General features: G+C 42.3%; 2 protein-coding genes across 2 annotated transcripts; one reads left to right on the forward strand and one right to left on the reverse strand.

Moving 5' to 3' along the window:
• Positions 1–781: 781 nt before the first annotated feature.
• On the reverse strand, positions 782–20,413 carry LOC139303503 (CDP-diacylglycerol--glycerol-3-phosphate 3-phosphatidyltransferase, mitochondrial). Its single transcript, XM_070927343.1, has 11 exons — positions 20,298–20,413; positions 16,861–17,071; positions 14,633–14,710; positions 12,177–12,276; positions 11,900–12,089; positions 10,308–10,486; positions 8,717–8,916; positions 6,989–7,280; positions 6,094–6,242; positions 5,860–5,990; positions 782–1,394 (listed from the first exon to the last, which is right to left on the reverse strand). The coding sequence occupies exons 1-10, from the start codon at positions 20,411–20,413 to the stop codon at positions 5,871–5,873; spliced, it is 1,635 nt and encodes a 544-aa protein (XP_070783444.1). The 3' UTR covers positions 782–1,394; positions 5,860–5,870.
• A 2,447-nt stretch (positions 20,414–22,860) lies between these two features.
• Positions 22,861–27,019, forward strand: socs3b (suppressor of cytokine signaling 3b). The gene is made up of 3 exons (XM_070927094.1): positions 22,861–22,998; positions 23,827–24,172; positions 24,286–27,019. The coding sequence occupies exons 2-3, from the start codon at positions 24,044–24,046 to the stop codon at positions 24,838–24,840; spliced, it is 684 nt and encodes a 227-aa protein (XP_070783195.1). The 5' UTR covers positions 22,861–22,998; positions 23,827–24,043; the 3' UTR covers positions 24,841–27,019.

The raw sequence follows: 27,019 nt of genomic DNA on the forward strand, positions 1-27,019 counted from the left end.
AAAATCTGGACTCATGCTGAACTTGAAGCTTCAGAAACACCAAGTCACTGGACTTTGTGATGAAAATGTGTTTGTCAAACTAGTTTAGGGTTGTTTGGGTTTTGTTTATGGATTATTTTAAGCTACTTGGACCAAATTTTAACCACAGAACAGGACGTAGCCAACTACTAAAGACTCAACACTGAAATAAATAAAGTCTTCATGTAACTGTGCAGCTACAGCAGCTCAAGCATTCAAGCATCATAATCTTTTGACAGTGTTAATGAAACCGTCAGTGCACTCAAACAGGAAAAACAATCTTTCTTATGTACATCAGATATTTTCCTGCTCGTCTTATCTACATCTGAACATTTCATGTGTTTGGTGATCACTTTGGTGTCAGATGTTACACTTCGATAATAAAACAATCAGGTGGACACAAACACGACTCTAAACGAACGATAAATTTTCTCCATAACTGCTGGATGTGTAAAAAAGCAACTGTTTGTTCACTATGTCAAGCTAAAGGTGACGTTATGTCAGTGTTGTTTCTGCTGCCCCCAAGTGGCCAAAAAGTCAGTTATTGCAGGTTTAAGAAAAAAAAGTATTTAGACACAATGTGAAGGCAAAGCAGAATCAAATTTGTAAACCAATTATCAACAGGATAACTTTTTTAGAGCTTTTTTTGTCGTGACATCTAAACATTTGTTTTGTCCTTTTACCTTGAAAACAAAATAATGTCTTTGTATGTTGCTGTGACGACGACTTAAAAACCAAACAAAAAAAAGGTCACACATTTAAAGTCTTTAAAACCTCACCACTTCGTCCTTTAATTTACAAAGATAATAACACAGAAACTGTACAGTTAGCTTTGATTACTGCTGCAGGCTGTAAACTTGCTGTAAGAGCTCTTAAAAACTGTTATTAAGGCTCCTCGAGGGATTGTAATACTTCACCACACCCGTCTGTCTACCGTCACAGCCTTCATTAAACATCAGGGACATTCACTGATGAAGTCTCTATTGCTATCTTATACATGCAACATGCACCTGTGAAGATGTATGTACAGTAGAAGGTAGTTTTTTTGAAATGGTTGTAGTTGTTAATACTAAAAAAACAGAAATCCACAGTGTGATGACATCGAGTGTTTGAACAAACGATCTAACGGAGTAACATGTTCAGGATCTGGAGTTTACATTTAAAAAAAAGGAGGATTTACCCCCTGAATGCACCACATACATCTGCTCCTGTGTGGGAATCACTTCCTGGGACACACACTGCTGAGGGTTAAAGCCGAGACTCCCAGCATGCCGCTGATCCTCGAGCGTGTCCGACTGTCCCGTCTGCAGGAACGGACCGACCTCCGCTGAGACCTTCAACCATCAGGACCGAAGAAACCCGAAGCCACCCGCCTCCTGCTCAACATGAAAACACAAACACAGAGAAAGAATTCAGTATTTTGTCTACAGAGTCTGGTACGAGTGAATCAGCTGTGGGTCACTGTTATCAGGAAGGCCACCATGTGAAGGCTGAAGACTGGCAGAAAGACTTAAGCCTCAGTTTGTGTCCCACATTATCGTCAGGCTGAAGTCACAAGCATGACGCATTTTAATTTCAAAAACCCAGAGCGTCATTTAAAATAACTTCACACAGTTATGAAGATATTTCCAGACTCCTCAAAGACTCTTCTGTCAATCTGCACAATAACAAAGTTTTCTAACCCGTCTCCATAATTGCATGACGACTGAAGCGACTGAAAACACGTTATTATGTATGAAAATATAAAACCACATTATGCCTCCAAACATTATTCAAATAAAATAGTAAAATATCATTCTTTGGTCGACCTTTAAAATGGTCCAATAAAAAAGTTCTTGACTCGGACTTTCTGTGAAGTGTAGGAGAAACAGCCAATCAGAGACAAGGATTTACCCTCCATTGCTCATATTCTTAAAAAATCCTTACATTTTACTCAGTAAAAACGTGATTTTAATTTTTAAAAAGGTTGAAATGCTCAATATTTCCAGTAGCAGTTTCAGTAGATGAGATACATTAAAATTATATAATCTGGTGAATTTAGTCCAGACGATGAAGTGGAGTACCGTCCTAAAATCAAGTGCAAATAACTGGCTAAAACTACCCTGTATACATTCTGCTTCACTTAACGTATCTGTCATCATGATGATATTTTGTACAATTACCTCTCTTAACCTCTCTTAAATTTGAGTGAAGGATCTTTCCTTTATCTTTCACTTTCAGCAGATCAATTTGGGCCCTGGTTGTAACCTGCAGGCACCTGCAACTGTCACAAGAGGATACTTCAATGTGTGAAACCACGATGGGAGATCACAGTTTCACCTCTAGAGGGCAGGCAGGTCCGTCACGGCAGCCTGTTGAACCAGGATTCATCAGGCGGCTGTGTGAACAACAGCTGTGTTTTAACCCCCGCTGACCGTCCAACACGACGGTGAAGAGAGTGTGGAGAGACTCCAACCTGTTGTCACTACTTTCTAACAATAGACGAGTGCTGCGCTGCCGATAAGGACTTTGTTTTTATCCTTTTAACCGGCAAAGCTATTGTTGGAGGGCCGTGCTTTGTTTTTTCCTCTGTCAGGAAAAGCAAAAACAAAGACAGATATGAGCGCTGAAGTACACAGGTCACAGAGTGAGAGTGAACAAACTGCTCACAAAACAAACCTAACAGACAACATTCAGACAGTCAATTGTTTGTATTCGCCTTGTTTCACCATGCTGACGTGATCCAAAAATACAGGAATTAAAGAAATGACAGGCCTCTCTATAAAACATGATAATATACAATTGATCCAACCTTTTTTTCTATTGCACGTCTATTGATGGGGCTGAAGAAAGTGTGTATTTATTGTTTCAATGTAAATCTATCTTAGCTGCAGATAGACGCCCTGTAAACGTCACATTTGTTGCAACGTTTAACTGCATGTTGCAAAAATAAACAAACAATAAATAAAAGTCTCAATTATGCCTCTAATGATCAGACCTGATACGTTATTTAAAGCCAAAAACTGAAAAGAAAAGCTGTCAGATCCCTTTCCCCAATATCTTATAATCTTATAATACAACAGAAACAGATCCATAAAGCATAAGACTGACATTATTCTGCATATTTCTTATTGTCAATAAATCCATTGAAAAAAACAACACTGTTAGCTTCTCTGAGGCTTTCAGCCTTAATCCTGTTTCCTACTAAAGTCGGGCCACAAATATATCGTTTTATTTTTCAGCCATTCGACCATCCGACAAGCAGTTTACCAACAGCTTAAATCAGCACGTTAAATTACAGGTGAAATAAGACAAAACTCAAAGACGTTTCATAGATCTCAGTGTTTCTTTCATTTTAAAATCGTAGATTTATAAAGAACTCAACTAAACCATATTCAGAAATCAGAAAAAGAAAAAAATCACGGCCCTTCTACATAATAAGTTGTTTGTTCGGGCTGATGGTGAAAACTGTAGAAGGTTGAAGTAAGTGAACTCGCTCAGATTTCAGTCTCTGTATCATTTGACACTAAAGAGCCTCTTTCTGTTGTTGTCTAAATATGTTTTAGTTCAACACGTCTCGTTTGCCTGAGCCCTCTGAGGCGTCTTGCAGGCCAACCTCTCTCTCATGCCGGTACCACGACGACCTGAATGTCCTCACATTATTGTCTGAGAGGTATTTTCACATCTACTTGCGTGCATATTTGTGAATAGTATCTCAAGAGCTGAAAGAAGATCTATTTACGACCGTTTCCTTCTGGCAGCAGATCACTCAACTTGTTGGGGTTTTTTTTCCTCGACTCTGTCCAGGTAGCGATAAGACGCCACCCATTTACCGTCATTATCCAGCATGAGACAGTTCCTGTTCTGAGAAACCAACAAAAAAACAAAACAAAACCCCAAAAACTGCTGAGAGGCTCAAGATTCCCTTTGGCTTCTTGGCTTCAGTTTAAGGAACGTATCTTCCTTTCTGAGCGAGTAGTTTTCATGTCTCCCCTCCTTTTAAACATCTTTTATTTTCACATAAACTGCATGAACCCTCTGGCTTCGCCTCGCCAAGTCCTGACAGGACTCCCGGTAACACAGACCACACTGTCAGATCAGCACCATAACACGGCGCTGACTCACTGCTCGACAGGAGTGACTCAGCTGACGCGCTGTCCCCGCTCTCACTTTGGTGATTTGGGCTGCTGGGAAGGCGAAGACGGGACCTGCGATCTGGGACTCGCCACAATGACTGCAGGCATTTCTAAGAAACCACAGCCTGTTTTACTGTGTATGTATGTGTGTGTGTATGTGTGTGTGTGTGTGTTTCTGTACAGTATGTTCAGGGCTGGATTTTGTCTACTCTGCAAAAATCACAGACAAAATCTGAGCAAAAAATGTAAACGATGCACAAATGCAGCGAGATGTAAAACAGACTTTAAAGGAAAATTCTGCTTTTTTACAACTTAGGTCTTTCATAGTTTGGTCTTTGTATCGGTTCCAAGTCAGTTAAGCACATATTTGTATTGTTTTAAGTGTTTATGCTGTATGTTATATATGTTCTCATAACACAGAAGTACATCTTAGAGGTGACACCATTAGCCCATTAAACGATATGTCGATCGGTAGAAGACTATTTTGATGAATTGACTGAAACAATATTTTCTGCTTCCAGCCTCTGAAATGTGAAGATTTGCTGATTTTCTTTGTTAAACATGATTTTGAACTGAATATCTTTGGGTTTTTCTCTTTGTCGCATAAAACAAGCCATTTATATGCCATTTTATAGATTTAACAAGCAATGCAATCATATGTTGCAGCTCGAGTATATTTTTACTTGTGCATTATGCTGCAATTATGATTACATTTGGTGTTCATCATTCCTTGCGTGTGCAAATACACGTGCATATATTTATAGTATTTAAGTCTATGAGGCACGACATAAAAATAAGCGGTTGATCTTGTTAATGCAGGACAGGACATAATGTAAAAGAGATGTAACTGTTGCTTGGATAAGAAGCACCTCCCCTCGTGTTGTAATCTATAACTCTTCAAATAAACCAACATTCAAATTGTCTCTGCCTCTTGGACTTGTGAGTATAATACTTGTTAAAGTCATAAGAAAGTTAGATTCATTAAAAGGAGCACGAGGAGTCAAAATGGAGTCAAAACTAACATAACGATCAACCTACGATAACATGGTACTCTCCAGAGTTAAGATGACACAGCAGTCCGGCTTCAACAAGCAAACAACAACAAAGTTTGAAGGGCAGAAAGAAAGAGGCAGTCAGCCAATCAGACAGGTTGTAAACATGCTACAGTTAGCCAGATTAAATAAACCACTTCAAAAGTCAAAGATGAAGCAGGAAGTCTGTAAACAGTTTTGCCTTTTCTCTTCTAATGTTTGACCGACCTTGAGGTTTGTTTAAAGTAGCAATAATTGATTTTCGGGTCACTTGGGAGGCAGCAGAACAAGCTGCTTAAAGCAACAACGCATTATTAACTTCCGACAACAAATGGATGTTAAGTTTGACATGGCTAACTTGTTAGCAAACAGTTGCCTACTTGCACATCTAGCAAAACAAGTTGCGTCCGTAAAAAACAAAACGATCAGCTGAAAGACGCTATAACGCTTCATAGAGCTGCAGAGTTGGGTTCATCGCTACAAGCGACTCCTTTCACACTAAGTCAGTTAATCAGTGCAGCTTTAAAACTTTTCCCCCTCACTAGGAAGAAAATAAGACCAAAGTTGTAATAAACCAAAATGATCCTTTAACGAAATGAACACATTTGAGTAAAAGTCATGTGTAGTGAGTGCGTACGTGTGTGTGTGTGTGTGTGTGTGTGTGTGTGTGTGTGTGTGTGTGTGTGTGTTTCCACCTGGTGGCATCTCAGAAGAAATTCTTGATGAGGGGAGTGACTAGTTTCACCCACAGCTTGACGTGGCGGTCCGGCCGCTCGAACGTGGAGCCGGACACCTCGGTGGAGCGCTGGTACAAAGTCTCCTGCTCCTGAGAGGTTTAAAACACAGGTGTGCATTCAGTGAAGTTACACAGCCATTCATCATCATTTCTGGCTGCGGTTAGGAGAAGAAAAAAAAAAAAAAGGGCCGACCTCCTGCAGTTGGCTCTGCAGCTCCTCGTTCTCCGTTACTATGGCGATCTGGGCCTCCAGGTCACGGTGAACCGAGCGGTAACCGAAATTAGGGGAGCCAATTAGAGTGAGGCAAGGCCGATCCTGCCCCTGGAGGTAATACCACAGACCTGTAGGAGAGGGGGGAAAAAAAGCAGAGTGAGCCAGTGAGGAGGTAAATGCTTCAGAGAGGCGCTTCCAGCAGGGATTTCTGTCGGCCCAGACCACAACTGAAAGGAAGCACATGCAGAAATCCCCAGCGTCAATCCAAAACCCCAAAGTATGAGAGAGAGTGAGTGTACACATCCTCGTCCTGAGGCTACGACAGAATGACTGTACAAGCCCTCTTCTCTCACGCTAAATACCACTGTGACCACAAGAAGAACAGCAGAGCAGGGAGAGTAATGCATTTTATTATTTTCACTGAGCCGCACAAAACTAGTCTGGACGGAGAACGCTGGCTCAGGCTGTAACCTCGTGTAAGCCACGTTGATGTGGGAGACGGTTCTGAAACAGTCGGCCGAATAATCGATCCACAGGAAGTTAAAGTCAAATAGAAAATGTAATTCTCTTCACTACGATGATGCTGTGGCTATTGTGCAAACGTTTCTGTCTTTTGGACATGAGTGGGCGTTTCCCATTGGTTGAGTGACACCTGAGAACCAGCGCTGCTAGGAGACGTGCTGTCAACTTCCATAATACTATTTGTCCTACGAATGGCAAATGTTGTCCCCCTTTTCCAACAAGTCTACGTACAAGTCTCTCATGCTGTTAAGTTTGTATTCACTTAGATGAACAGATTTTGGACTGTTGGTCTAAAGAAACTTGAAGACGGGAAATTGTGATGGGGTGTATTTGTGCTTTTGTTTCATCCCACCTTTGGCATGGAAGGTCCACTGTGATCTGTGGTACTCGTGCAGGTGTACTCTCTCCTGCTGGTCCAGCCGGCACACCTGGTTGTAGAACTGCTTGGCGATGTGGATGTAAGCCGCGGGGATCGCTCCGGCGATGCCCTTGGCTCCGAAGAACCCGTTGACCTCGGGGGAGGCGGTGAGGATGCGGTAGCTGGCTCCGGCCCCGAGCACCAGCCGCATGTACGCCCGGGTCAGGTTGAAGTAACCCGATGTTAGAAACACAGTGGAGTCCGGCCCGGCGTCGGTCAGCAGGCGCTGGAGGTTCAACAAGAGACGGGAAGAGAAGACGTGTCACAGCTGTGTTTCTAATTCCTGACATTGTGAAAAATAGAACTGGTTGCTATGCAATTAACTGAGCTGGTTATTAGTGTTTTATTACTGCTGGACACATAGGGTTATTAAAGAGCTTGTCACATTGCACACACACACATGCAATAATATAACATGTTGCTAAATACAGCAGCACATTACATTTCCTTCCTCATGTTTGCTCATGTCTAATTTTTCTGTCTTAATTAATTACTGTATGACCTGTTTAAAATTCTGGACTTTTTGACTGGAGTTTGGTCTGATTTACTGGTTGAACTTCTGGTTAGACGTCACTGGTTGTTGTAGCTTTTCTCAGTTAATTCAGAGATTCAGACAATTTATTTATTGCAAATTGAGTAGATTCAGTTTCTGTGAGAGATTCATAACGTTGAGAATTCAATACATTTTGTTTATCGTCCAGCCCTCTTTTTTTCTTTGCTTTTTGTGTTTTAAAAAAATCTGGAATTTATTGGTGTTTGTTCTCATAATTAAAAACAGATCAAACTCAGATCATCAGAGTGACAATAAGTCCAGGTAAAAATCTGATTTTAATAACTTAACAACTAATGCAACAACCCTGTAGTTAAAATGATTTCAAGTATTTTCTGGTGCATAATCAACAGCTCATTTTATTTTTCTCTTTACTTTTCCGTGGCTGATGCAAGAAAACCTTGTTTACTGTAAATTGTAGTGGTCAGCTTCGTCTTGCAGAAGGAGACAAAACAACTGTTGGATGCATGTGGACACAAAATCTGTTGTGAAAATCTTTTTAAACTGCTCTGCTTCCGTTAAGAAAGTCGGGTATTTCTCAGTGAAAATGTGTCAAAATCTAAAAGGCACGGAGTCTTAAATGTGCGCTACGAGAAGGAAACCAGTAAACGGGCTGAGCTGGTGAACAGTGGTGATCACTCAAAGAAACCAAAGGTGATAATAATGGTCCTGTAAAACTTAAATGCATGCTGACGCAGTGTTGATTCAACTTTTGATGGTAGTTTTATTGCATTCATTCCCCGAATATGTGACTAATAAACCTTGGATAGATGTTCAAATATTTATTCAAGGTTTATTAGTTACGTGGTAGATTATTAGTCGTATATTATCTTATCAGTCACATGTTCAAAACATGCCATGATGACTACAAAGATCCTCCATGTAATTATATATATTACTTGTCATTAAGGAAAGCGAGCAAAGGGTCAACAAAGCACTGAAGACACGAGCGAATAAAAAAAATAAATAAAAGAACATATGAACATGGTCAAGTTTTGGATATTAGTTTTAAATATGTTTTAAATTATACAGCCAAAAAGGTACAGTATATTTTGGGTTCAAACATGTCCAATCAGAAGAGGTCACTGTCATGTTCAGGTGTGCAGCCTCACCTGTGTGACCTGCTCGTCCACCTGGATCCCCAGAGGTTTCATCTGGACCAGAGGGAACACCCAGGTGTCCTCCTCCCCCTCGCTCATCCCCTCGTCCTCAGAGTCCTCCGACCCGGTCAACAGCCGCTGCCTCATGTGGGCCGCGTTCACCACCTCCATGATCCGCTCCCTCGCCACCGCCGAGAAGTCCTGCCTGTTGCCTGGTTGCCATGGAGACACAAAACGTGATATATATACACACAGATAAAGCTAAGTGGGTGCAGATGGGAGGCGGGTCGGCCTGACCTCTGGGTCACAGCGCTCTGTGCTCCGAGTGTGTTTGAGAGAATTTACAGCCACTTAGGAACATGAAGCAGAGAGGAGGATGCTGACGGGAATGAACAACCTCAGCTGAAGAGTTGTTATTTTGGAAAATGATTAGTTCTGATTGGCTCGCGAATAGAAAGTATATCAGGACACCTCGTACTAGTTTAACCATCAGTTTAAAGATGCGCATCCAGCATCACCTCCACCACTTCTTGTGTCAACGCTCGCAAGTAACTCATGAGCGTTATGTAAATAAGCGACCTGCACTTTCTACCACAACATACATAAGGTTGTGCCAGAAAGTACAATCACGATCTTCTCCTCCACTGCCGGTAAACACTGAGATTTTCCAAGCAAACTTCGCCATTATATGCATCAAGTTTTTCACGTCACTGGTCAGTCCTGCCTCACCTAAACTCCCACAATGCCTTGCGAAACGGGACAAATTTGACCCCTGGACTGTTCGTGTTGTCATTTATGAAATGCAACAAAATGTCCCCACCCGGCCACCAGGACGCCCAAAGAAACAACATGTCTTAAAACAACATATTTCTTTGATCAGTGTGTGAAACGTCAGGTTCGCTGCTCCGAGCAACCGCAGCTTCCATGTCAGTCTGATTATCAAGGGAGATACGACTGACTACAGCCAAACTTTGCTTCCGCCTCGTCCGTTATTAGGACACCTCATTGTTACAAATCTGTCGTTCTTATTAATGTCTTTCATTAGAATTTCACCAGCGTCTGTGTGTGTGTGTGTGTGTCTCTGAATAACTGTGTGTGTGTGTGTGTGTGTGTGTGTTCCCACTACATATCGTCTTTCAGCAACACTGTGACATCACACAAACTCTATTCCTGGTGTTCGTTACCACGGCGGCGCAGTCCTGCAGACATGATGTCATTCACCCCCTCAAACTAACATCCTGGCAGTCTGTGCTCCAGTTACGGACACACAGTACGAGTGTGTGTGTGTGTGTGTGTGTGTGTGTGTGTGTGTGTGTGGGGAGAAAATCCTGACAATTTCACATCCGGCTGCATGGCTAGCCAACCGCAAGAGCTCTCTCCATCTTTCTCATTGTACATGCACACGCACACGCACACACACACTCTGACCATCATCTATTTGCCAGTCTAAGCTTTCAAGCTCCATTAGCGAAATCCATCGGCTCCTCTTGCTGAAAACCGGGCCGCTGACACCGTAACTGAGCATGAAGTGTCACACAATGTCAAAACATGTTGGAGGGTAAACATGCGTCTGTGTACATACGCACAAACACACACACACTACCTTTGTACGGGTGCACCATGCCCTCCAGCATGGTGACAGAGTCGTCGGGCTGAAGCTGCAGGGAAACGTCTCCCACGGCCTCCACCAGGTCGGAGAAGAAGTCGGCGACGTCCCGGCAGTTCTCCAGCAGCACGTAGCGGTCCTGTCTGTTGGTGAAGTACGAGTCGCTCAGGTTCGCCCTGAAAAATGAGAGAGAGAGACAGTTTTTAAGAGACCAGGGTACAGAGAGAGAGCACAGCAGTGTTGCATCAGAGTAGGGATGGGTTTCAATAGCTGGTCCTGGATCTGGTTCCTGGTCACCAAAATACTTTGGATTCGTTAAGATCAGATGCTAACATATCACTTTTTTATTAGCAAAGAGCAATGGAACCATATTGATAGGTACCAGGCTTCTCAATGTCCGCTTTAGATCAGCTGTAGCTAATAAACATTCAACAGATACACTTTGATTCATATCACATCAACATTTTAATCTGATCAATTTAATCTGTGAATCAGGACCTTCTGTATTTAAATAGCCGGTGATGTACAGAAAGCTATAACTACTTGAATGTGTCAGATACATTTAATTAACATGTCATAAATTATGCTGCTCATCTTATTTTCAGGTTGTACGTGCAGGTTTCAAACATTAATTTGGCTGCAATCTGCGCTCCTCCAGGGGGAATGATCATGTCTGCGTTTGAAATTACCAGAGAATAACATTCAAGCTCAACTTGACACCACAGGATACAGGGTACAGGTGCTTCAGTGCGGCCAGATGGTGCAATCCCTACATTTGAATTGTATTTCTGAATCCAGCTATGTAAGTACCATAATGGTCCGAAGAAAAAATACTTTTTCTGGGAGTTGTCTTATATTTGAGGACTAGACAATTACGTGCTCGCAATATCAGATATAATTTTTGAATGGAGAGTGTAACGATATCTCAGTAAAACAGGCTCCAACAGAGGATGTTGCATTATGTTTGTAGCCTTAATGTTGCGAAGCTAGAAAGTGTCTTCAAGTCTGTTTATAGTTAGTCGGTATCCCAGTTTAAGCTACAGGAGTTTTTGATGGGTTTGTTGCCGCAGAGGAAATGAATTCAAGACGAGTGAAAATGAAAAACGGACTGAATCATTTGTCAAGCAGCCGAGAATTAACGCCGTCACAGACGATGAGGAGCTTATGAGAGAAAAAGCTTCACAAATGAAGGAAACAGCCCCAACAGAACTTCAAAACGTCCTTCTCCAAAAACCGGTGTTAGAAAAGGGGCATCGTATTATATTCGGGCCGACACAGTACATGTGTTTACTAGTCTATTGTTTGGTACTCGTGGTATTTTGTTTGGAGTAGATTCAGGTCCGTGTCAGCCATTTTTGTGAACTGAGTCGGATTGGAAACCAGCCGGCACAAACCAGCACATCGACTATTGCCATTGCACACGAGAACATCTCCTTCATTTGATTAGGAAAGAATTGTGCAAACACAACATGGACCAAAACAAGATAAAGATAGGTGAAAGCAGACAGGGGTGACAGGGAGGGAGGACTTCAGTCAAATAAACAAACAAAAAGGGTGAGCTAAACTTTCAGTCCAGGATTCATACATACCCGCTGATGATAATGCTGTCATCAAACAGGTATACTTTGATGTGTTGGACTCCGATGGTCTCGTTGAAGCGCTGAGGGACCAGCAGCCGCAGCAGCCCCCTCAGGTCTGGAGTGTGGTACAGAGACACCCGCATCTGAGAGGTGAAGCGCTGCAACAACGGCAGCAGCATGGTCCTCGAGTTAATCTGCCCTGCACGGAAAAAACACAATCAGGAGGATGAGCGCGGCACTCCGTGCTAACCAGCAACAAAGAGATCTCATGGACGATGACAACAACCTCGTGAGCCGCGTGTGTAGTCCAGCAATATGGAGACTTTGAGGTCAGGGGCATGACTGTTTTCCTGTGAGCGGCGTAGAGCTTCCTCCATACAGTCCACCTGAACAACAAAGAAAGCAGAGAGACAAACATCACGCCAGAGATATCCTCTTTTTTTTATTACACAAATTCTTCTTCCTTGTCAAAACCCAGCGCCTACATTACCCACAATGCAAATCACAAAAGGCTTCATACAGTTTTCTTCACATGAGCAGTAGTACTCCAGACTTTGATGCATTTATTGTTTTCAGCTTCTGAAATCAGATCTTAGTTTCACTTTGTCCTCCTGGATGCGTCTTTGTCAACTTTTCATGATGGAGCCATAAAACAAAATAATAGATTAATGATTATTGACTAATTGGTAGCAGACAACACTTATCAAACACGGGCAGCCTTTTTATTATCTGTTTACCGAGCGTGGGAAAAGCATGACTAACTCCTCTGTGCACAAAGAGGAAATGGCACCACTGGTAGCGAGCGTCTTTATTTGCAGCGAGCTTGGCATTTGTTCCCCATCTGATATCAAACAAATGTGTTTTTTATTTCACTTTTCAAATTGTGCATCTGATGCGCAAATGCATTCATTTATACGTCCATACTGCCTGTTTACATGCCAGGAAAACATTTTACCTAAATCTTGACTATAGGTCTAAAACTTAAGATCCAGACTTGCTTAGTGCCCCCACATGTTTAGTTTGTTACATCGAGCCTGGGAATGAATTTTTATTGTTTCCCCATTTCCAATTTTTCCTTTTATTTTATTTCATTTTAGCACAATCATTCAATTTTGAGCACAAAATTGGTTATTTCCCATTTAATATTTAGAAAGCTGAAATGTGTCAGCATTCACATTTTAGCTACCAATCCACAGCCCTCTGATTTACTGCGGACAGGAAAGGTTGACAGACAGATTTAAAGAAAGGCCAAGCTATTATTTTATTAAATGTGACTGCTTCCCGTTTCGTCTGCAAGAAGAAAGCTTATGTTCTCCAGAGATACAATCTCGCAACTCTACTAAACATGCAGAGCTAAGTACGCTGGGTTTGAAGGAGAGGATGGGAAAAATCGTGTTGCTCAGGTTCAGATTGAACATAGTTGTTTTATTTTAAACTATATGAGAGAAAACAAAGTGGCGCCCAAGTTTGGTACAACTGATTTAGACCACATTCATTTATTTCTTTGTTTAAGAAACAAACAAACCTTGTCTGGCACCTATGTTACCCACAATGTAACTCGACCACAGACAGTTCTGTCGGAGATCCGGGTTTGTTATGCTAACGTAGCCTCGAGCTGCTAGCCTCAAGCAGAGATGAGGAGCGGGCTACAGAGGTCTGATGAACCCACTTCTCTCTATAGATTTTCTTCAGTCCTCACCCCCAACCAACGCTTTATCAGATCGCATGCAGCTTCATCTGGCGCCTCAAAAGGCTTAATACAACTTTTTTAATACATAGTTCTCCCCAGCACCTGCAAACAGACTTTGATGTGTAAACAACAGCTCACTTATATATATAAAGCACTTTGAATTAGCTTTGCATATGTTGTGCCTCGCTTTAAAATATCAGATTGTTCTCATTGCCTGCACCTGCGCTTGAGTAAACACACCGCACAGGTGTGACTGTCGGTATCAGTCAAGTACCTTTTGTGTCCAGTCTGGGATCGGGGTTGTGTTCGTGGATCCAGGCTTTCGGGTGAAATAATCACACCTGCAGTTTGCATTCTTCAGTCTAAACCGCAGACTCACAATTTTGTACTGAATGGAGTTCAGTCCATTGTGTCCGATTACAAGCAAACCTGGGCTTGAAAATAAAAGTCACATGGACTCACTGCACCTTATTGACTCAACGTTTCTAGTAATCCATCATCCTGTGAGGTTGCAGAGTTTGGCAGCAATCACAGCCGATTCAAATGCTTTTAACCGTAATTAAGCATGTTAGACTTGCCTGTGCCTTTTTCTGTAACTCACCCTCTCTGCTGCTCGAAACCAGTTAGGAAAAAAACACGAAAAACAGCTGAATATGAGCAGCAGACCAGACTGTGGTTTGCTTTGGGTTAATGTTGTTATGCTAGGCTTTCCAAGCATGAAGAACAGCAGGCTATCACATGCCAGCACTGGTCTCCTTATTCCCATAAACCCTTGCTTTTTGGGGTCATTCCTTGTAGTTGGCCTGGAGTACATTTTCATTCTGAACAAACCACACTGCGGTTCTCTTGGAAGACGACTCTGACTCACATTTTCTGGCATCTCTGACCAGTTATTTGGCACGCGCCTGTGTTTGGATGGCATTGTTCTCACCTGCCCAAAACTAAAGATGTAAATTCTCCAGAGTTTTGCTTCACACAACACACCACACACCACACACACACACACACACACACACACACACACACACACACACACACACACTTTGTCTCACCAGCTCCTGCTCCAGCTGACCTGTTCCCAGATACAACGAGGCCATCACCACTCGCCTCTTTGCAGTCTTGATTCGTGCCTGAAGTGAAAGAAAAACAAACAGTGAGATCATATGAGTGTATGTGGGTGTCAGGAATCTCATACTAAGACATGATAAAACTGTCAACTGCCAGTCACATGCACAAGCAAACTAACCAGATTCCTGGAGCCACCAGAGCCCCCCCAGAACTACCAAATAAACTACCTCTAGTTGTATCTCGGACAGAGTTTCAACAGAGGTGGAAAACCGATTATTTAACACGAGGAGTTCTGGTTTGATTAGCCCAGGTTTTGAGATATCCCTCTCAGAGTTCTGTCTTCATCCCAATACAATGGAGGTGAATAAAATTTAGTTTGGTCTATAAAATGACAGAATATAGTGAAAAGCCCACGGTGACGTGTTCAGACCAAAACACAAATACATTCAACTTCAATTATATAAAAACAGAAAACAGCAGCAAAACCATCACAAACTAAAAGCTGGAACTAGGTGATATTTGGCATTTTCACTTGAAACTTGACTTAAACTCAAAATAAATCATCAAAATAGTTGCTATTGAATTAAATGTAATTTTTGATCCTGTGAACACCACAAACAAAAGTCCATTCATCTCCATTGTGTTGAAGTGAAGCGGGAAATCTCAAATCTTGGACCAAAACCATCTGCATGGCTTGATAACACTTAAACTCCATTAAAGGACTACGATATTGAAAATGATGAAAATTAGAAATCAGGATTTTCAGCAGCAGAATCTGAGGTCCTGTTGCATTTATTCCATTATTTATCGTCCTGTTTTTTGTGCAGTTTTAATACCTGTGGTGGAAGAAGTACTCAGATCTTTTACTTAGTAAAAGCAATACCACTTACTTAAGTAAAAGTACAAAAGTATTAGCATCAAAATATACTTAAAAGTACCAAAAGTAAAAGTACTCATGCAGAATCACACATTCACATAATAATGTTGCAGCTGGTAAAGATGGAGATCATTTTAACTTCATATACTGCTGGGTATCTTCGCCTATAATAATACATCATATTTTATTTGTTGATTATATTTTGTATTAATAATCTAAATCTGAAAAGTAACTAAAGTTATCAAATAAATTGGAGTAGGTGGAGTAAAAAGTACAATATTTGCCTCCAAAATGTAGGAGTAAAAGTACAAAGTAGAATAAAATGGAAATACTAAAGTACAGGTACCTCAAAATTGTACCTTACTGTACAACTGTGATTATAATATAGCAACAAAAAGTCTGGTGACAATTAGTGACGGAGAGGAAAGACTTGAGTGGGTGTTTGTGTGTGTGTTTGTGCACACGTCAAAGTGATCTATAAATACAACAAAACAAACACCCTTTCACGAGGAAGTGTCAATAAAAAAATGTTTTCGTTATCACACCCATTCACACACCCCTGCAACAATTTACCCACAAAAAAAAATCACATTTTATATAACACACATCATGACACACATTAAAGCATTAAAGGTGTTATATGTCATAGTTTTAGACCGCAGGGATGTAAATATAGGTCAGAGAAGGTCAATTCTCCCAAAATTGTTTGATTTGGCGACCATTAAATATTATGCATTAAATATCTTAACGTCTAAACTAAACAATGTCTTTTTATGGAGGGAAGCTCCTGTCCGGCTGCCAGCACACAAACTGCAGCAAATTCCTGTTTCTTTGTTCCTGGAGTGGCTCAATAGGCTAAAGTTAGAATAAACATAAAAGGATTCCAATGTGGTGACACACAGCAGGTGTGGGACGACGTTAAGTAACAAAAAAAAACTGTGAATGTGCTCCCCCTTTTACTGAAGAGGTCACAGATGGAGTGAAATGCGCAGGGGGACATATCATCGTTTTAACAGTTAACTTTTCAAGCACGTTAAACGTTTTGCAAGGATTAGTTGTAACATAGATATGTCACTTCAGAGCGGAACGATTAGCTCCTGTCAGCTCATGTGTGCCACTCTGCCAACTCAGGTGTTGAAGGGTAATTAATGACAGTCTGCTGGGAAAATAATACTTCCTCAAATACCGCAAGTACTTTCTCTGCCTCATTTGTTATCTGCCATAGTAGACGCTGACAGGAACATCTGTGAAAAGTCAATATTGACAGCTAACGGCCTAAGTTTTTGTTTTTTTAAATCATTCCTTTGCAGCTGAACCGAACACTTTATTACCGACCTTCATGGCCTGGTAGAACTGGTCAGGTGAGGTGAGGATGTGGATGTGGGTTCCCGGCACCCGGAAGGCGGGCACGTGCTCTGCCATCCATCGGAAGTGGGTGCAGAGGCCGTCTGTGCCCTGAGCTCCGGCTGACCCAGTGGGCCTGGAGACGCGTCGGGGGGCCGGGTCGGCTTCAGCCAGGAGGGGGGCCAGCAGCAGCATCGAGGACCTGGAGGGTACATTCAAACTGTTTTTGTGCTGGTTTCATGTCACAGGATATCTGCATTTTTAGTACATAACAAGACATTGGAATAATAAGTGAGTAGTATAATTGGCGAGCTGACTGAAATTTTTCCAGAATAATGAATTCATGAGAAATTGCAGGCTTCTACAGTAGAAAATGAGACACGTCTCTATGGATGCTTCCAATTTGCCTGGGGACACTACGTCAGACAAAATGGATCAGTTGAGCCATATATCACAGGAAAACAATAGTATCTGTGCCGCCATGCAGGCGGCAACAGACTCTCAAGTGTCTGATGTCAGAGCTTTACAATAGCACATGAACACACCGCAATACTGCACATCAATCGCCAGCCAAAGTGGACCAGATTCAAACCCATAACATGACACCTGCATTCAAACAAGGGCTGCAACTAACGATTATTTTCATCATCGATTTATCGTTTTGTTAATAAAATGTCTGTTATAATTTCCCACAGCTCAAGGTGACATCTTGTTTTGTCCAACAAACAATCCAAAACCCCAAAATATTCAGTTTAATATCATGAAAATAGCTAATTTGGGGCATTTTTGCTTAGAAATTGACGAAAACCAATAATTTTCTGGTGCATTTAATCTTTAGGGACACAGATCCATGAAAAGATTTAACAGTGTGTCTGGTTTTTCTTTCTCCGTGTCCTGAAATTCACCCCAACACACCACAGCCCCTTTTGTCTCTGCCATGCCATCTCACAATCTGGTCTGACAACGCAACCACATTAAATAAAGACAGGGTGGAGACATGTCTGTGACCCTCAGAGGCTGATTGTCACAAGTCATTCTACTGAATTCCTTTATATTCATCACGACCAAATTTAATCCAGAACACACACACGGTTTACGTTTTGGTTTGGATTTGACCCACAAATACCGTCAGAGGAAACAAAAGTCACATTAAAACAGAAAACAGGGCTTCTTTCCAAAGCCACTGTGCTGAGTTGGAACAAACACAGAGAGGGGGATTTCCTCGTTGTGAGAGATTTGAGTCGAATCATAAACACACATATTCCTCAAAGAGTAGTATGATAAAATAACTGTAGCATGGAAGAGAACTTCCTCATGTTCATACAGCTTGAGCTGAATTATCTCGGTCTTTTACAGCAGTGCAGCTGACCCCAAAGCCTTTACAATTTTCTGTAAGCAGTAAAAGATAAAGAGCGCGACAGGAGAAAAGGACCACTGTCCCAGCGCTTCATTTCAGGACAGAGATGAGCCATATAAAAAAAGTCTCCAAAAAAAACATGTAATGTGGTCTCTGTAGACGCCATTTAAATAAAGATTATTGTGGCAGTGCAGTGCATTACAAAGAGCAGCGACTTCATGATTGAAGCCGGGATGAAGTTAAAGTCCTTATATTTAATGATGTTAGAGGATAATTTAATAATGCGCGGCTCAAGCTAGTAACTCCAATGAATAGAGGAGCTGTTTACTTTGGTATGCGACTGCACCACGTCCCTCTTGATCTGAAGCATGTGATAGAGAAAAAATGCTGTCTGTCCATCTTCCTCATAATTCCTCAGAATAAAATAAAATTCCCCCGACTGGGAACTCTTGTGATCTCCTTGAGCATCCTTAAAGGAATTACATCCTAATTCGTCTCAACGGATCTAGACTCATTTACCGGTCGTAATCTTCTCATACGGTATATGCCACAAACATAATATAGTTATGAAAAGTAAGACAAGCATAAACACTATATGGACACCCAAACATGACAGCCATCTGTGATGTAACTCCAAAACCATCAGCTTTGATCTGTCGCTTTAACAACTTCATCTCCTCTGGGAAGGCGTTTCACAAGATGCTGGAACCTGATTGCAGGGATTTGTTCCCATTCAGCCACAAAAGCATTAGTGAGGTCGGGTACAGATGTTGGCTGATAAGGCCTGACTCACAGTTACAGCACCAGTTCATCAAAAAGGTGTTGGGTGGGGTTGAGGTCAGGCCAGTCGAGATCTTCCACACCAAACTCAGAAAACACGTGTATTTATGGACCTTTGCTTTGAGCACAGTGGCACTGTCATGTTAAAACAGGAAAGGGGGGACCTAGAGGGACTTAATTGTGTCCACATACTTTTGGCCATATACTGCACCACACCGTAATATAAAGTATATCATATACACATATATATATATATATATATAAAGTATTTTCTGCGATGCTAATATCAAACCCTACTTGTCGTCACTATTAACAGGTTGCCCACATTTTGTAACTTTCCCTAAGTGCTGAAGGAGATGATGCAAGACGACTTTAGCGAGAGATAAGATATGACAGATATGTGGATAACAGATTCCTCTTTCAGGCAGAGACATGACCCAGGTGATTTTGTCAGCATGCCAAATAAGCCACAAACAGCCTCACACTCTAAACCGTTGTCTTACATTTTGCAGATTAAAAAAGGTTCTCAGTAGACCTTTTTCACGGCCATGTCACGGTAGGAAAAGCACAGGTGTAAATAATAAAAGGAATGATGGCTGAATTCCATTTAGCTGCTTCAGTTTCAGGCTCACACTTAGTGGGATGCCTGTAAGGGACAAAGCCATCATTGTTAGAAGTCACACCTGTGCTTTCTTATTCTGGGGAAAAATACGATCTTGTTCCGTGGAGGACAAACGTGTTTAGTAGTAAGTAAATAACTCCACTTGCTAATTTGAATAAACCCAAACAATTCCTGTAATTTAGCCGCAGGTGTGCTAATGAGAGATGTCACCTGTGTGAGCCTCAACGACCGGAAGGAAAACCTCAGTCACATGACAGGACAGCAGTAACAGAGGGTGTCAGGTGTCAGCCTTGGTAAAAGAAATGACAGTCCATGTTACATTACAAAGTCAAGAAGAACATCATGTAACTTACAGCCCTCTCCCTGAAGGTTAGCTACTGTTTGCTAACCTGACAGCCTCAGGAGGAAGACACGCGTTCATTTAACGCAAAATAAGCTTACAAGTTGGAGGCTAAACGCGTTAAAACATCGAGGACTGGCGTGTTGTAGATTTTGAATCAAAACAAGACAGGGCATACGGGTATACACATGATTTTGAACACGTTAGCAGTAACAACATTAGCAAGGCATCTTTAACTCTTGCTTCATGACTGAAGGGTGCTGCGACAGAAAAGAAAACGTGATTTTGTCTTTATGTCTGCGTCTCCGTGTATCAACCGTGTCTCTTACCCTCCTCTTCTGTCCCGTGCACGGAAGAGTCGGTCAGATATGCGGGTGAAAACCCCGGCGATGGCCGGTGTGTACACGGAGTACACCAGCCTCCTCCAGGACATGGGAGCCGCCATTGCTGCAGCAGAGAGACTTTGAATAAACTTTATCGACACAATACCCTACTTCACAGATACAGATACTGCACTTACTGTCTGTGATAGAAAGTTACAGCTTTGACTGCACTTAGCAACATATTAATTATAGTTTTTACCTGCATTAATAAATAAATAAATAAATCAGATAAATAAGATACTACAGGTTGTGTATATCTATTTGTTTTTGATGGTTTAAATGCTTTTAAATGACCTCTAGTGGTCAAACTGCAAACTACCTTATAACTTCAGTTTTGTAGTAATGTCATATTAATCAAATTAAAAATCCTAAAAATCATAATATTTGGAAACAGCTCTTTAGAAGCACACAGTATAGAGTGAAGGCACCAGCCCTGCATGTTTCCCAGTTTATATTTTTATGTTTTCCAAATGCATTTCTGATAACACTTCTTTGATCTTTGCCATCCATATTACCTATAGAAGGAGTGACCACAGGTTTGTAGCAAGTACAGGTGGTTTCCTCTGATTGGTATGAGACTCTCTGGGGCATGCACCACCCAGTTGATTCTCATCATGATACTGCAATGTCTCTATTTGTAGGGTGGTAATAGTAGTGAGTAGCGTGGAAGGAGCATTAGGCACCAGTAGTAATGTTGTTGTTACAGTCTTTATGTCGCTATTATAGTTTTTTTTATTTATTGATGCACATACACAGAAAATAAGAGTAAGTTATCTTTGTTTACTTTTATGTTATCTTCCTCTTTGATAACTTGTACTTTACTTGAGTATTTTCATTTTCTGCTACTTTATACTTCTACTCCACTACATTTCAGAGGGAAATATTGTACTTTTTACTTACTGCATTACTGCATTTGACAGCTAACGCTACTCTACAGATTAAGATTTAAAAAACCTGTAATGGGCATATAAAATGTATTGTGTTGCAGTATATTAAACTATGCAACAGTACACCACAACCCAATAATTATAAGCACTTAATAACAGCTTACTGGACCAGATATAACAGTAAAATGCTGCTTACACATAAATGTACCAGTAATAATATTCAAACAACACAATATATGATATGTAGCATCTAATATGCCATTCTGCATAAGGAGTACTTTTAATACATTCAGAGCATTATGCAGATAATACATACAGATTCTAGTTAAGTAAGACTTTGAACGCAGGACTTCTGCTTGTAGCAGAGCATTTTAGAGCAGCATAACTGGTTGTTGCTCAAGAGCACTTACAGTAAGTCAGATGCTTCCTGACACGCATGAGGGCCTGAGGGACCTTATCTTTAAACATTAGCCAGCTTGTAGTCGCTCCAGTGTTAATTATCTGTCATGTTGTGAACCAAGGGAGCGAGAATAAAATCAAAGGGCTGTACTTTTGTGATATAGCCTGATCTGAAAGTGGATATTCTCACTATCTTAAGGTAAGGCTTTATTTATTTATTTATCCTCGGTGGGAGAAAGTAACGTGTTACAGCAGCACAAGAGGCAGGCTCAGACTAAAGGAAATTGATTAATTATTTAAATGAAATAAATAGCTAATTAAAGAATATGGCATTCAAAAGCAATATACAGTACATTATATGCATTACAACAGACTAAATTATTGCAGTGGTAGAAAGTTTACTTAGCAACAAGTACTGTGCTTAAGTATAATTTAGAGGCACTTGAGTATTTACATTTTCTGCTACTTTAGGGGGATGTATTGAACTTTTTACTGCACTATATTTCTAACATGTAAAACATATGATCACCTTATAAAACATGATGCATTGTTAAACAAACCCAACAGTATATACATGAGCTCCACTTTGACCTGCCACAACAATAATTTACCTCAGTACTAAAAATTAAATCTGTATAATAATATGTGCATCATTACTTCTGAACTTAAATATAATTTTGAATGCATGCATTTTTACATTGTGGTATTGCTAGTTTTACTCAAATACTGGATCAGATTATTCAGATTATCAAATATTATGTGTGCAAAAATAAAGAGTCCAGTAGCATATTGTGAGTATTAAAGGATATATGGAGGTCTTCGTGTATTATCAGACCATCTATATCTGCCAGTAAAGTCTGTAACATTCATGTGATAATTCATCGGAATATATTTTCATATTGCTCCACATGTCGAGTGTTTAACTTCTTGTCAAGGAGGGAACCCACCAGTACCAGGAAACAGCCCGGCAAAGGTCACGCTGATTATTTATTGGAAATCTGCCAAAGGAGAGCGCGAGCACGTGCGTCTGTTCTTTGCGTGCGTGCGTGTGTGCGCGAGCGCGCGTGTGTTTACTGGAAGAACCTCTGAACGGAGGAGGCGGAGCCTTACGAACATCGGCTTTACTCACTGGAAACAACCTCCAGTAACCTTCTTCCACACACGGACAGGATCTCTCCGGCGGATATCGCCGCCGCCACATTCCTCCGCTCAGGAAAGAAACCCACACACTTTCTGGATACTTTTCTTTTTGGATTTTAATGCCTGAGTTAATAATTAATCTAGCACTACTCTCGGGTAGTTTGCATATCTTTTCCTTTGGCGACGAGCGGCTGCGGTGCGGGGCTGAACATATCCGCAAGGTAAGTTAAAAGACTGCGAAAAGACGTTTAAAGCGGCTCGTTTTTCATCATTCAAGTAGACAAAATGACAGAAAACAGAGCGGTTACGGTGCCTTTCAAAGCACAGCAGCCGTTGTTTAGCTGTTTCGGCTCTTGGTGCAGTGCAGCCGAGCGGGGTGCAAGTGTAATTTTTGGGTTGTTTCGCAATATTGTGAATAGTGGACCGACTTCTATACCAGCGGCTCTGTAGCGGTTCTGAACCGTTATGGCGCCTCCTGCTTCAACCGCCGTCCCGCACCGTCCGGTGAAGCCGACTTTAATTCCCCCAGCCTGCAAGGGGATCAGAGCAAACCAGAGCAGACGGGACACTCTTTTAGTCACAGTGAAACCGGAGAATGGGGCCTCCGTGTCGCTGGACCGAGCAGGGAATAAGGAGTTATTTAGTGAAAGAGGGGGAGAAAAAAAAGCGCGCCGGACTCTTTCACAGTGACCCCGTTTATGAAATCCCATGTTGCGGTACGCCCGATCGAAGACAATTGAAAGCAATCAGGATCCAGTTGCTGTCTGGCTGCACGGTGCAGCTGCAGCAGCAGGCTCAGCGCGAGGATTCATTTAAACTAAATATAACCTGCGTGCTGCTGCCCAGTCTTGCCTTATGCATTTGTCACAGTCGCCATAACTGCATTTTATGAGGATAAACCGAGAGCTCCAGTGTGGCAAAGTGGTCCTTTATTTATGACCATGTTTATGAAAGACTAAGATTTAAAGGAGACTGTTAGCCTGTACTGTGTGCATTAGTCTATAAATAGATGGATAGACCTAATCTGTACATCCTCCCCTTCTCTCCAGCTGTGTTTAGGTGCTCTCTCACAGCCCCTCTCTGGATGCATCAGACTCCTCTGCCCCGGGGCCCTGGACCCGGTGTGTGACCTCACCACCCTCACCCCATTCCCCCTCTCTTTCCTCTCCCTCTGCCCCAAACTCCTTCCCACCTGTCCACCTCCACGCTCCCGTTCTGGGCCCCCTGCCTCTCGGCCAGCGGGCAGAGGCAGGGGGCCATGGCGCCATGGTAACCTTCAGCGGACGCAACCCCCTCGCCATGAGCAGCGTGACCCCTCCGGAGGGCAGGGTTCAGGGGTCGAACTTTACCCCGCATCACTACAAGCCCTTCAGCTCGCATGCACACTACCAGCAGGTCAGTCACACCTGAGTTTTCAGAGAACTCTCTGTGTGTTATTGAAGTCTAACCCTTCACCCTCACTGACGACACATAATGTGTTGTAATGTGGGTTTTTCTACCTATTTCAGGTGATGCTTGCATTGCGTAAGCTACAGGAGAGTGGTTTTTACTGGGGGGCTGTGGGGGGCCGGGAGGCCAGCTCCCTGCTGCGCTCTGAACCGCCCGGCACCTTCCTGATCCGCGACTCCTCGGACCACCACCACTTCTTCACCCTCTCTGTGCAGACGGCTCGTGGAACCAAGAACCTGCGCATCCACAGCGAGGGAGGCGGCTTCTTCTTACAGCCAGACCCCCAAAACACCCTAGAGCCCCCGCAGTTTGATTGTGTGCTGAAACTCATAGCACACTACATGGGGAAAGGGCCGGACTCTGGAAGGAGCAGAGAAGGGGCATGTGGGGGCAATTCAGGAGAGGCAGAAAAGGGGCGCAGCATATATCTGATCCACACCGGTGGAGAGAGGATTCCCTTGGAATTGCGCCGACCCCTTGCGACTTCCCTCTCGTCCCTGCAGCACATGTGCAGGAGGACCCTCAACAACCAAGGCCTGGGGGGGTCGGAGCGAGCCGAGCAGCTCCCGCACACACTTAGAGACTTCCTGGAGGAGTACGACGCTCCGATATGACTGTCAGGAACTGCAGCGGTTCCACTACATGGACCAGGTGCTGGGACGACGGTCCAACCAGTTCTCAGTGCATACGTGAATATGCGCGCCATCATATACTGACCAGAGTTAGCCTTAGATGCCAACGTGAGGTCAGTGTGAGGTCGGTTTTTCATTGTGACCAGAATCAGCTGATCCCAGATCTGTTTCAACACTGATGGACACCATCTACCTAGAGTCTTTCACCGACCTGGGATCTGGGATGAAGAGTGTGATTTGGGTAACCGACATTTACCTCGTCCGTCCTGCCTTGCTTAAACTGACCACTAATGTGAGTGGCAGGTGAAGCCAGAGGTCAAAGGTCACTGTTTCCTATGACTGACTCAGACGCAGAGCAGAGCCTCGTAGAAGATTAACCCAATTGGTAGATATTAATTACTAATTATGACAGCGACAACATGATCAATACACCACACGGTGATCCCTGTGGGTTTAAAGAAACCTCTCCTCTATTCCGTCAGCCGGACATTTACAACACTTTGGATCACTGGACAGAAAGAAAGAAGGCAAAGAAGAGAAAGGCTTAGAGGAGGTGAATGAAGGAGGAGTCAAAGAGAAAAGCCAAAGTCCAAACGAGGGGCCCAAACCGGAGAACATACAGTATTTGTTTGTCTGAGTGTGTGTATTTGTGTGTTGTGGTGGTGCACACATTTCCATTGCTGCTTCCCGCAAATGTTGCCTCATAGAGGGGAGTGGGGGGGGGGGGGCATGCATGCTAGCTCCACATGCATACACACACACACACAGGTATAGACCCTCGTTTTGTTTGCGTGGGAACAAGATGAAAAAAGAAAACATTACAAAGCATCTTCCCCTACTCCTGTTTGTGATTTTTGTGCTCCTCCATTACCTATTCCCTGCCCCCCCCTTTTTATTTTGTTTCGGAGTTGCATGTGCGCTTTGACAGTGACAGAAAACAGGCTGCTGTTGCCGAGACAAAAGCTTGTTACTGAGACAAAAGCCTTGGCACAGGACCAAACAAAACAGCAGAACGTATTTTTATCCAGACTGGCTGGAAAATCATCAGCGACACTGTCAAGCTCTGTGGGGAATGACGGTGATGATCCTGGATGGTGGAGAGGGTGAGAAGGAGGACTGAACGAAGAAGAAGAAATAGAAGAAGAAGAAGAGCGGGAAATGGGATTAAAGGAAAAAGGAAATTGAAGAGGACAGACAACTGGGGAGGGGGCTCGGGTAGAGCAGAAGGGGGAGGAGACATACTGGTATACAGCTAAACAAAAACACTGACGTGATTTATGTCCCAGACTTAGAGGAAATGATGGAGCTCAACAGGACGCTGTTCCTGTAAATATAAAGCCAGGTTTGCTAAGAAGCCCCACGTGGAAAAGAAAGCTTTGGCTGAGTCTTAATTCTGTCTTTTAGACCCCCTCACAGTGATTTCTTCTTTACATTATCATCTCGAACTTAATTCTTTTGGTGTGTTTTGAGTGTCTGTCTGCTCTCTCCCTCCTGGTTTTCTTACATCGCCGCTCACGAAGGAGATAAGAGAGGAAATGAACTGTTATGTGGACGGTTTAGAAGTGTTTCCTCGCCTCATTTACTCTCCGTCATTACCTCTGAAGCCCGGAGCGGACAGTTGGGTTTGTCTGTCTGAACGTCAAGGGAACACAAGACTTCCTTAAAGTGATTCTTAAAAAAAAAAAAAAAATGCCTTTTGTAAAACGAAGACTTGGATTTGATGAAAATTGTATTTGTCTGTGTTTGACCAGTGCTCATACTTACCTGTGATCCATATTGGAGTGGTAACCTTTCCACATCATAAAACATTTTGTGATCTCATGTGGCCACTTGAGACAAGAGCACTGAAATATACCACAGTGATACACATTTAGTGTCAAATCTCAGTCTTATTTTCTCACATCAACACAACAAGTTTTTTTTGTTTTGTTACATGTGTTGCGCCAGCGGACCACACGTGTACGTGAATCATTTGTCTTTTATAAAGACTCTCGCAAAAAGAAAAAGGCTGGCCACAAGTCTGGCAAAAATACAAGCTGTAATATCTGAAATGACAAAGCATTACAAAAAATAAATAAATGAAAAGGAACGTTGCACATATTTATATTTCTAAAATATTTCAATAATTTATATTAAAGAGCACTATTTTTACAAAAGTCAA

The sequence above is a fragment of the Enoplosus armatus genome, chromosome 20, assembly GCF_043641665.1.
Source record: "Enoplosus armatus isolate fEnoArm2 chromosome 20, fEnoArm2.hap1, whole genome shotgun sequence".
Lineage (NCBI taxonomy): Eukaryota > Metazoa > Chordata > Actinopteri > Centrarchiformes > Enoplosidae > Enoplosus > Enoplosus armatus.